General features: G+C 37.0%; 1 protein-coding gene across 1 annotated transcript; it reads right to left on the bottom strand.

Annotated features, from left to right (window-relative positions):
* Window positions 1–370: 370 nt before the first annotated feature.
* On the bottom strand, window positions 371–8,655 carry LOC128861395 (gustatory receptor 5a for trehalose-like). Its single transcript, XM_054099515.1, has 6 exons — window positions 8,478–8,655; window positions 8,170–8,364; window positions 7,829–8,100; window positions 4,533–4,687; window positions 587–839; window positions 371–474 (listed from the first exon to the last, which is right to left on the bottom strand). Exons 1-6 carry the CDS (start codon window positions 8,638–8,640, stop codon window positions 397–399), a joined length of 1,116 nt encoding a protein of 371 aa, XP_053955490.1. The 5' UTR covers window positions 8,641–8,655; the 3' UTR covers window positions 371–396.
* Between the last annotated feature and the right edge of the window lie 4,326 nt (window positions 8,656–12,981).

A 12,981-nucleotide genomic window follows, 5' to 3' on the forward strand; every position in this document is an offset into this window, starting at 1 on the left:
GTAGATTATCTGGAAAAATATCTACTAAGTTATTTACCCTCGTTTAGTTGCCTCAAAACCCACCTATGCAAGAGCAGACTACAAATAACCAAAGTTCACTTTGATAACCAGTTAAGATAGTTGTATACTCGTATGTATGTATGTAGGTCTAAGAAAATCCCGTTATCTGTATGTTTCAATCCCATCCTCTCGACAATATATTTGTGAAATTTATGTTATCTGTAATATTATTAAATTTAACTCATTTGAAGTTTCTACAAATACTCACGCACATATTCATATTGTTTCAATATCACAAAATCGAATTAAAGTAAAAAGCAAAGCAATATTATTCCGCAATTGTATGTTTAAAAATATCCAAAGCCAGAAGTTATATAAAATATACCAAGTCAAAAGTTAATTGCAGTTCCATAAATTTTGGTCTTCGTGAAATTGTATAAGCACCAGTTCATAGGTTACGATTGTGCCAGCGACCTGGAAAAAATATATAAATTAGAACGCATTTGCCTTATTTAAATACATAGTATACTAGTATATATTAGTTTATGAATTTTTTTGTGTATTTAAAGTAAAGCCAGGCTCTTACAGTCAACATAAGCCCACGTGTAATATTGAAGTACTGCAGCCCAGTCAGTGCCACCTTATCCATGGATATCTCATGCGCAAGGCGATCGACTTCAGCGCAGTAACCTTCTTTGGGCACTTGTTTGATAATTGCTAGTGGTTCACGCGAACGATCATTAACTTCGGAGAGATACAGTGAGACGGCCAAAGTGCGTCCCAAAAGAAAACATAGTGAGACATAAAAGTAGACCAAATGGGCAGTAGATGGCATTGTGCTGAGGGAAAAAACAAGTAAAATGGTTAATGACATTAGCCGTATCACATTCAGAAAATATCACACAAACTTGATTATATACGTTTGAAGAGCTTATAACTCTTCTTTAGCCGTGGATGTTCAACTTTCTCGAATTCATACTTAAGATGCGTTAAATAGCTATTCCAAAGTACAAATTTGTGGATACTTTTTGTAATAGCCAATCTCTTTGGACGTACTTGCGAGCTTTACAAACCACATTTAACTGGGTTGCCAAAACAAAAATACTTTCAATGAGACAATTTCCTACATTTTTTGTAAGGTCATTCTGTACACGCCTCTGTCTATAATTAAGATCAACACAACGCAGTTAGTGGAAGGGGCATTGTGAGACATTAAAATAGCTATTAATCAGGAACTGGAAATAATTGTATCCATATATCGTAAAACCGTTTCGCATATACACAAAGCCTAATGGGTTTGTGAGTGACTACCATTCGGAATTCAAAGAGAACGTAGGTTCAAAGCTCGGTGAAACACCGAAATGAAAAAAACATTTTTCTAATAGCGGTCGCCCCTCGATGGGCAATGGCGAACCTCCGAGTGTATTTCTGCCATAACAAAGCTCCCTCCATTTGTGAAACAAAATCAAGACGCACCCCAGAAATAGAAAGAGAAGCTCAGCCAAACACCCAAAAAGGGTGTACGCGCCAATTATATACATAAAGGTTTACTGATAATGCAACGTGAAGAAAGTAATGGCAGTCTTCCATAAGTTCAAATACATACATCAGCTCTCGAATTCGATGAGGAGTCCACAGGTATTCGATTAAAATAAATCAACCTGTGAAATTTTTTTAAATAACTTCTATTTTTTAGAAGAAAAGTAATATATATGTACATAGTATACTACCGTGGCGGACTTATAGCAACTGAAGTGATTTTGTACTTGAATAACGATGATAGAGCATTGGTGGCTTGTACCGTTTTCCTATTATAAAAAAAATGAAAGAAGAAAGACGTTTTCTTTTGACGGAATAGCCAATCGAGCGACAAGGCAAAATCTCAGTGACGGTAATTTTGAAAAATTGGTTTTAGAAAAAAGCAAATAAGAATCAAATATATTATATTTTGCTAATCTTAGTGCGGTATAATTAGAGACTTGTGCTGAAAATTATCGTTTACATATTTTGAAAGCATTTCCTTATACTGCTTCAGCTCATAAATGTAATCTTAATTTTCATAGCATTTCCAAAGTTTTTAATTTAAATTTGCTCAACGATTTTTTTAGGCAGCTTTGAAATTCCTTCTATCAACTGTAGTCACCTTAAAAATAGTAAATGGCTGCCTGAACCTTCTGGATTTAGTATATGACAATTAGGTGTAATTTAATAAAATAGTAAAAGTGCAAAAAATGTAAATGAAATCCCTCAAATGTTGTCAAAATATTGCTTTGCTATCGTTTCGTCGTGGCCTGCAAATCTTTTTATATACAAATTTTCAGCTCTAAAAAAATAATATTTTTTGTATTGTCGACCAAACAAAATCAAAGTATTTTGAATTTTAAATTTGTCATTCAAAGTAAATTAATAATTTTTTTCTCTCAGAAATAAAAATTAGTTTTTGAGTTTAATTTTTTTTTGTTTGGGGTCAAAAAACTCAAAACGCCATACATCCACCGTGGATTAATTCTGCTTCTATTTTAAACTATACACTAACGGGGACATCCAGCCAACTTAGCTTTTGTATGGACATATATATATGTATATGTATATTTATGTGTATACGCATAAATAATTAGCTCTTACAACCTTTCTGAGTGTTTGGCCGAGCTCCTCCGCCTGCTTGTGGTGTGCGTTTTGCTGTTTTGCACAAATTGAAGGGCCTGCCTCCGAACGGCAAATGATTTTTTATTTATTTTTTATGGGAAAAATACACTCGGAAGTTTGCCATTGTCTGCCTAGGGGCGACCGCTATTGCAAGAAAAGGTTTACTATCATTTGGTGTTCTATGCCCGGAGATTCGAATCCGGGCAATACCGAGTGCTAGACATGCATCAAACCAGTCCACTACGACGACCGACTTGCATAGTTATAGAAAACTCACAAACCTGTAAAGTTTTCACCGGACCAATAAATGTGAACCTAAGAATGATAGATCGCTTTGTTTGCTCTCACCGAAAGGTTTATTAGTATTCAAATCCTTAAGGATTTACTCATAGCAGTCAGACAACAAACACTATTTTCGCCGCTTTTCATATTTTTAAAATTAAACCTCTCATTTTATAAAAAGGTATACACAATTAAATAAATTTATAAATTTCCATGACACAGTTTTTGCTATCCAACAGAAGCGCTAAGAAAATAAATGAAACTGAACACTTTCTCAAAACAACAGAACGAAAGAAGTGGCAGAGAAATTTCTTGAGTTTAATAAAAGTCGAAAGTTAACAACCTTAAAAAATAAGATATACACATTTTTTTCGAAAAAGTCAAGGGGTTTAATTAGTCATCCTGATGACAAAGAAGTTTTCCTCGGCTCATGCAATCAACGTAAAGAGATTTATCAGAATTAGCGACCTCAAACGGTCTAATGGTTAGCCCATCCAAGAGCGAATTAGTTTTGTTCACTAAAAGATATAAAATACCGAGGTTTCTGTTACCGTCTATTCATGGTATCGTCTATCGTCTCGGCATGCCTCTGGACTCAAAGCTTTCTTGGAAAAGGAATGCCGAGGAAAGCATGGAGAAAGCTTTTAACGCCCTCTTCCTGTGTAAGAGAGCTCTCGTGTGGTGGGAGGCGGTGCAGACACAATCCTACCTAAAGAAGTGCGTATACCACGCATTGTTACATACACATATGTTAAAGAGATAGCGACCAAATCTGCTTCAAGGATCAGAGCAGCAGCCATGCTAAAAGAAAACACGCACGATCACGCATCAGATTTACTATCTGTGGAACACTTGCAAGATGCATCGAAAGCAGACTATCTGGTTGCCAAGATAGATCTGAAAAAATACTGTAAAATAAGAACACCCGACAGAAAGAATTGGCAAACCAAAGTCATATCAGATGTGGTCACCATATTTATACTGACGGCTCAAAGATGGACAATGGCACTGGATCGGGAGTGTGCTCAGAATAATTATCCTTAAATTGCTCTTTTAGGTGACCAAAACCGAAGTAGCGTCTTCCAAATATCTTCGCGATTATTTCTTTGTCTCACTGGAGAAACCAGTTACCTTCTTAAAAAGATCTAAGTGGTTTAAGCAACTAGAATCATAGAAATCAAATGTAGGTATCATAATAGGCCTTAGGGACTACGAGTGTCTTGTCTTAGACAAGCAACATGGCTAAACTAATCTAAGGTATTAAATTATGTACAAGCCTTTCAAGAACTTTAACGTTTTCAAAACGTTTTTCTTTTTACAGCAAAAAGGTATATTAACGTCAATAGAGTCCAATTAGAAATTGTAAGTTGGCGGTTTTGCTCAGCGGACGAAGCTCTCCGTAACAATGTCCAAGGAGTCCTAGCATTCACTTTCCAATTCTTCAAGTGTTTTTTTTTCGGAACTGAACATGAACTAATTATAAGTTTTCATATTTTCTAGATCAGGCAACTTTTTCTTTATACAACTCAAAAAAGGTAAAAAAAAGTTCCCGCACTTTGGTTCCACCGCGTATTTTTTGCCTATAAATGTTAAATGTTACCTACTTCATGCTCTTGAGCAGTTGTATGCACACAAAATAAAGATTATTCGCAAACGAAAGCATAATTATGCCGGATACAGCAGCATCGACTTGCTCGATTAGATCACAAATTAGACGATATTGCAGACGTGTTCGTGTCCAATAGGATTCAGGCATTATCTGAAGCGAAAAAGCGAAAATAAAATTCAATACTCCAAGAAAACTACACTTTCGTTTAAATCTTTCCAACGCCTTTAATATGTAGCTTATTTCTACCAAGAACTTAACTGATCATGAACTTAATAGCCATTTGTTCGAATTTCAGATTTACTGCCAATAGACGGCTACCAGGGATGTTTGAATTTTACAGATCTATTCTGAACTGGTAGCAATTTTTTTTAAATTTATTTATACCAGGTATTCATATTTAAACCTGCCAATTATGTTACCTTCTTACATGCACACAAATAGTGCAGTTGTTGTGAAAAGTTTTCTGTGTAATCTTCAGTTCCGGGGCAACGGAATGCTTGAGTGCTCGCAACCTTTCGACAACTGGCGTAACATAATGAGATCGTTAAAATTAACGCTTTGCTGTTTCATTCGATAGTGTATTGATCCATAAATAACAGAATTTTTTTTAGCCGCATGTCCTGACAATACACCTTGGTAGTAGGGGTACTGAAGAATATATTAAATTTTATTCTGTTTTACTTTGGTTTTGGAACGCTGTAACACACAGCCTCAACACCAATAACACAACTGTCAACAAAGTTTTTTGGAAGCGTAATGTCACCTTTGTAGTCTAGCGGCCTCGGTAGTCTAGCGTAAGTGCACTAGCCTGTCATCCCAGAGGTTGTGGGTTCGAATCCCACGTAAAGCATGGTCCTCGCACTTTTCCAAATTTACCTACTTTCCCTCTTTCTAAAAGCAAAAACAATCTTATTCCTCAACCCAATAACTTATCCTTCCCATCCTTACTCCCGCACAAAAGTCAGCGCATTACTTGCATTGCGGCTGCTAAAACAAGCAAAAAACAAAAGAAAAACCCAGAGTTATTCAATGCATCAGTGCCGCCAGCAAGAGAAAGCGGGAAATCGCGATAATAGCGCAGCGAGACCAAATTTAGCGAAGTTCTCAACCAACTGTGCAATCCTTCTGCCAGAAAAATGTGAAACACAGATGGCGCTCCAAGCAGTAAGAAGGCGTTGCTCCTAAGCAACGACAGGTGGACATTCCCATTATTTAGGACTGATAGCGGCAGGCTAATCCCCGACCCTGTCAGAAATCAAAATAGATTAACGAAACCAGCACAAGACTGAGCCTTGTCGAGGCCCTATGCTCCCGAGAGGAGTGAGTAAGGAAAAAAAAAACACCAGTCTAACGGTTAGACGCGATAGAAGTGAAACCTTCCGTAAAACAAACTGAGAGAGAATAAGACGAAAGCACCATTAGGAGCAAGATAATTATAGGTTCATTATAATATTGCTATAAAGTTCATATATTATTTTCTTCATTTTATTATTATTCATCCTCAATGTTTTCAATTTCAACAAATGATACGAGTGGCTTATGATAGCTAAAATATGATACAAATGCTTTGGTTTCGATGTTGTCAACATGTCTTTGAAATACCGCGTCAATGGTTGTTTTTGATCGTGTTGTCGATTCAGTGCGATTGTTACACATTTTTAAATTGAACGTTGTATTGAGAACGGCAATTAAAGGAACCGCTGTGTCCAATGCAAAATTTACGTTAAAATCGCCACTTAAAATCATTGGAACTTTATTGTAATCTTTTCTAAGTATCCGCGATACTTCTGGTGTATACTTTATTAAATTTTCGTGAATGAATTCCCTGATGCTATTTATTGATTTTTTTTTCTGTCGATATTCACGACACTTTTCTGCATTATTTTTCGGCATAATTGCGGTAAATATTTAAAAATGAAAATATTTACGAATATAAAAATACACACGCGGTTGCTATTATGAGCGTCCCCAGCAAAACCTGCGTGACCGAAACTCTAACACAATTACGTTTTTTTGAATGTTACAAACACATATGCACGCAGGTTTTGCTGGGGCGTGACCGAAACTCTAACACAATTACACATATGCACTCGTATTTGTTTGAAAATCGACTTTTTTTTTTCGTTCTCCGTCACCTTTGGAAAATGTGTAAACAGTAAGCAAACTTTATTCATATATTTTTCCTCATTTTTGCATCAGTAAAATTAAACAAACGCCGTAGCCGAATGGGTTGGTGCGTGACTACTATTCAGAATTCACAGAGAGAACGTCAGTTCGAATCTCGGTGAAAACACCAAAATTAAGGAAAACTATTTTTCTAATAGCGCTCACCCCTCAGCAGGCAATGGCAAAACACCGAGTGTATTTCTGCCATGAAAAAAAGCTCCTCATAAACATATCATAAAATAAAATAAAATAACTGTATAAAAAAAATTTTTTTCTTGTGATTCGAACCAAGGATTTTGGATCGGAAGCTCACATTGCTAGCCGCTCGGCTATCGCGCCATGCTGTCGGCGCTGGCCTAAAAGTTATTTAGTTCGTCGCTACGTGTATATGTAATATTCGTAGCCAAGAGTGTCGCTTTTTTCGTTTCACTTTTTCTCAAATCACTCCCAACGATTCTAAAGAAGTTTTCACTTCAAAAATATCACCTTTGTATCCTATAGTATGGCGCAGAAGCTTGGATAATGACAGCATCCGATGAGGCTTCTCTTGAGGTTGGGGACGGCGAGCATCGCAGACGATAAAACAGTGAACTGTATGAGCTTTACGGCGGCATTGATATAGCACAGCGAATACAGATCCAGCAGCTACGTTGGCTGGGTCATGTAGTCCGATACAAACGCTTCGACTCTGAAAGTATTCGATGCGGTACAAGCTGGTGATAGCAAGGGAAAAGAGGGAAGTCTTCTCTGCGTTGAAAAGATCAAGTCGAGAAGAACTTGGTTCCACTTGGTGTTTCCAATTTGCGCAGATTAGTATGAGAATGAAACGACTGACGGGCTTTGTAAAAACTCGACCAGAATCGCGTAAGCGACTATCACTCCAATCAAGAAAAAGTTATAACATCTTTAAGCCGCTTTATAGTGTGATCCGATGCAGTTTATTTATCGCGAGCCATTGCTTACTAACTAGTGGAAAAGTTTCAGAACTATCACTTTTTCCCCTAATATTTAATACGATTAATGGCAATTAAGTTCATGGAAGTTTGGATATTAAATGCAATGTTTGACTACGGTAAAGGCTAGCTGTAGATACGCTATTATTTAGATACTCAAAAATCATATTACCTGCCCTTTTACAAGATACAAACTCCGTTGCACCTGTCCGAACAAAGACGATAGCCCGATGCCTATAATCATCAGGAACACATCCATATAACTCCAGCCGAAAGTCATGAGAACATTTAAAATTTTCCCCAACCACGCCAGCCAAGTTGAATACGTGAAAACGAAAAATATTTGTGGAAGAACCAACATGAAATACGATTCGATAGGATCGCCACGTGAAGGACAATAATTGGCAAAGTGAATAGCTGAAATGGTACTTAAGAGATGTTCAGCTGAAATTGAAAAATTGGACCGTAATTAATACAAATAAGAGTTTCTAGCAAATATAGTCAGCCACTTACTAAGCGACAGTGCAATCAGTACAAAAGTCACCTTATGGACGCGTACCGATAATGCCTCACGCTTGCGCCAGGTCTGATGGGGTGGCAGTTGTTGCTCCACACGCTGCCACTTACGCATTAAGTGCGGCCATTTGGCGGCTAAGCGGAGAAAGCCAATTGAAGCCACAAATATATTTGCATGAAATATTAAGGGCTCTAAATATTTATTTGAAAAGGAAAACATTAGGAAAAGTAAAGAGAAAGGCACAGAGCAAAAGAAATTGACATTAACCTACAAAACTTATTAGTAACTGTAAACTTCCACTAACCGATGTTCCGCACATCCAGTACACCTTTTACAATCATATTTAAGGTCAACCCGGTATCTGCGATGGTTACCAACATATACAACAGGCAATACCAAGTACGAAAGCTCTTCCAGCGGAAGGATAATCCTCTCGGCGTGTCAGCTAGAATGCCGCGCACCGGCATTAGGCAGAAGCACTGGGCAATGACGAGCACTGAAATTAGAAAAATATAAAGCTGTGCATATACATAAGTATGTGCATGCTAAAGTAGTTTTTCGCTTTTAAATCAAAATTTTTACACAAATGACGGCATGCCTATATTGATTTCTGAGTTACAACGCTGGCAGATGGGCGAATGAGCTATGAAGTGTGCCTATATTTGTGCCCCTCAAAAACTGGTTAATTTTATGTTTTTTTACTAATATGTATGTTTAAAACTGTGAAACTTTTGCATATATGAAAAGGCAATAAATGTGATAATTTGAGTAACATGCGAAAACAATTTATAACTTTCAATATTTAATTTCGTAATGGCCGCTGTGCCAACGCATATAACCGAGACTGTCTCAAATAATAATTGTTGACAATAAAGAAAAAATACTAAAAAGATTTATTATGAAAGTGGCAATAAAATTTTAGAAAAAATATGTGTATAAGGTGGTTAAATTTCAAGGGCCGATGTTGAATGTGAACCACACCGAAACGTAAATTTTTTTTCTGCATTGCATTTGACATTTTTCAATTTCAACCTAATTCAATTTGAACCATGGAAAGATACATAATCGAGCGACGCGTTAAAGTTATTCAGGATTATTATGAAAACCGGCGTTCAAATCAAAATGCATATCGCGCACTTCATCTTCAGTGATGAGGCACATTTTCATCTCAGTGGATTCGTCAATAAGCAGAATTGCCGCCTTTGGGCGAACGACAATCCAAAAGTGACTGCCGAAAAACCAATTCACCTACAAAGAGTGACTGTTTGGTGCGGTTTATGGGCCGGCGGCATCATTGGGCCGTATTTTTTCCAAAATGGGGCCGCTCAGGCAGTTACTGGGAATAGGAACTTTTTATGGCCCGAATCGGAAGATGTGGATGTGGACGATAAGTGGTTTCAACAGGACGGTGCACTTGTCACACAACTAACGCAACAATGGCTCTTTTGCGCGAAAAATTTGATGACCGAATAATATCACGTCGCGGCGATGTCAATTGGCCGCCAAGATCATGTGATTTGACACCGTTGGACTTCTTTCTTTGGGGTTATTTGAAAGAAAAGGTGTATGTCGATAAGGTAGTAACAATTCAAGACCTAAAGGATGAGATAATTCTGCACATTAACGGCATAGGACCTAAATTATGCCTCAGCGTCATCGAAAATTTGGACCATCGGATGGAGGTGTGCCGCCGAGGCCGCGGCATCTATTTGGCCGATATTTTGTTCCATATGTAATTGAACCATACCAATATTATCATAATAAGCAGAAATGGCAATGATTTTTTATAAAAATTTTACTTAATTCAAAATCAACACCGGCCTTTGAAACTTAACCACCCTTTAGATAAGGAACTATTTGCATTTGGTGGTTTTTGGAGGTGTGCCGCCGAGGCCGCGGCGGCCATTTGGCCTATATTTTATTGTATACGTAATTGAGCTCTACCAATATTATCATAATAAAGAGAAATGACAATAATTTCAGAAAAAAATTGTATTTTATTTAAAATCAAATCAAAAACAAAAAAGCCAAATGAATCAAATTGCAAACTTTTTACGAAAACTTTTGAATCAGAATTTTCAGTCGTGTGGACTTCAAGTTAATTTCATCTACACTGATTCACTGTCTCACCGTTATAGATATGAAATTATAATATTTTTTTAATGAAGCGAAATTTGCCACGAAGCTGAGAATCATTTAAGAGTAAGCCAAGCATACGAACAAAAGCAAAAATGAAGGCACTTTTTACTGGGAATTGGTACTCGCCGGAAGCATTGAAAAAATTTTCACAGAATTTATGGCAAGACTAGGTATACATGCATGATTCAGTTATAGAAGGTTAGGTAAGTAATGACTGCTGGGCCATTTACGAAGGATGGAGAAAGAGGGAAAAATGTTTTCCCCTTCTTGCCTACAGGTACATAGTAGAAAAGTACGTGAAGTAGCTAACTAGTCCTGTAATAAGAGAAAAACTAAGTATAAAAACCATGTAAAATTTGCTTTTTGAGTCGGCTATAAAAAAAAACGAATCGATATTTTTTCAAACTCTTTTTTTTATTTTGAAGATTGAACATTGTCATTTATGAATGAAAAATAGGTAATATCGTTCAAATGACTGCCACGACTGCCCTTACAGCAGGCAATTCGATCAACCCAATTTTTAAGCATATTTTCGATTGTTTGGCTCCAATTTCATAAATGGCAACTTCGATTTCGTGTTTTAAAGCGTCAATCGTCTCGGGATGGTTCGCATAGCATTTGTCCGCAACGGCTCCCCACAAAAAATAATCCAATGGGCTTAAATCACAGCTCCGAGGCGGCCAAATGATATCGGAATTTCGGCTGATTATTCGGTTTTCAAAAACGGTAGCCAAAGTTCGAGTGTAACTTTGGCAGTGTGACAAGTTGCACCGTCCTGTTGAAACCAAATGTTGTCCATGTCATCCTCTTTAATTTTTGGAAACAACTCTTTGAGCATGTCACGGTAACGCTCGCCATTTACTGTAACCGCGGCTCCTCGCTCATTTCCAAAAAAATGGCCCGATGATGCCGCCAGGCCAAAAACCGCACCAAACAGTGACTCGTTGTGGATGCATTTGCTTATCTACAGTAACGTGTGGATTTTCTAAGCCCCAAGTCCGACAATTTTGTTTATTGACTTAGCCACCGATGTGAAAATCAGAAAAGAAGAAGAAGACTCACCACTTGGAAATAGGTTTTCAATATTTCCCAATTTTGTTCAAGCATATAGCGTCCCATTTCGTAAATGTCAAACCTTTAAGCAAATTATGAACCCGTTTGACATGTCATTTGTGTTACCATTCTCAAAAACGGGTCCTTAATATTAGTAAGAGTTAAGAAAATGTATTCATATGGTCTAAAACTAAAACATCGAGAAATTTCATATATTGATCATATAATCCACTTTTAGTAAATGTGATTGTAAATTTACGTATATATGAATAGGAGTGGAAATATGAGGAAAGTGGGTGCACTTGCTCGTATAGGTGTTGGAACGCTGCACTTATTCGGGCAGATTTCAAAAACCTGTAAACCAAAAATCTTAAAAATTGTTAGCTCACAAATATTTCACTACAACTTACGTGGAATTGTAGACGTAAAGCGCGAGGACTTGCTCGTGTAGGTGTTGCGCATGCGGCTGGAATTTAGAATAATGTATATTGGGCAATATTTGGCAAACTATTATGTCTTTATTAATAAAACTTGGTGGAGATGTTAGTGAGGTGTTAAGGGAAATAATAATTTCGTAATTATTTGCCTTCAAAATGCCCTCGGGAACTTCACTGTAATTTGCCTCATTGCACTATATATTTTTTAACACTTCACTAAAATTCACCAAATATACACTCACACGTGTTTTTACTTACTTTTATCCTTATGAGGGTTATTTTTTTGAAGCGCGGCCGAAGGCCGCCCAAGCTAAAAAGAGTTCTACGCAAAAATACTGCGTTAATTAATTTAATTTAATTTTAATTACTTTATAATTTTTTGTGATACGCTTAATATCATTGTTTTTAAGTTTCGATGATTTGTATGTTTTTATTTTCAAAAATATTTCTCAACTTAAAATTACAGCAAAAAATACAGCAGTTTTACAATGAACCTTCCACTCAATATCCCTGCAAACGAACTTCGTTTTCATTTCAGGTGTATGGCAACACCAACTTTTCGCTAAATTAGAGAACTTTAACATTAAATTACTTAAAAACTACAAGGCTCCGGCAGGTTCGGTTTTTAGTTTTAAGATGGGGATACACCCCTCTATCCCCCCTTTTAACCTTTTTTTCAAAGCGATATACATTATACTAAAGTTTTCCTGCGAATGCATCTACACCGGGTAAGGTATCAACGTGGACAGCCAGTTCGGAAGCCAAATTGATTTCAGTGGTAGCAGCTCTAGGCACATAATGACCGTCACATGTCAATCACTTAACTAGGTTTTGCACCATCATACACAGCTCGCTCAATTTCATCTATGAAGTTGCCAATAGCGCCACAGGTGACAACGATAGAAATACGCGCATACTTGCCTTTGCTTCTAAAAACCACAATGATCTGGACTTACGTGTATGGAAATTCATAAACCGGTGGTTTTCTGCAGCAGAAAGCCGACTCCAAATAATCGACTATCCCCATATGTAAGACCTAAATAGTGGAAAACGACATTAATTTACAAAATAATTAGCTTTTGTTATTGAATGATACTTACTTGAACATTTACAAACAGATATATGATTTTGAACGAATAATAACAAGGCAAAGCTTCAAAGTGGAAACGGTGTTGTCGA

This window comes from Anastrepha ludens, chromosome 4, assembly GCF_028408465.1.
Source record: "Anastrepha ludens isolate Willacy chromosome 4, idAnaLude1.1, whole genome shotgun sequence".
Classification (NCBI taxonomy): Eukaryota; Metazoa; Arthropoda; class Insecta; order Diptera; family Tephritidae; genus Anastrepha; species Anastrepha ludens.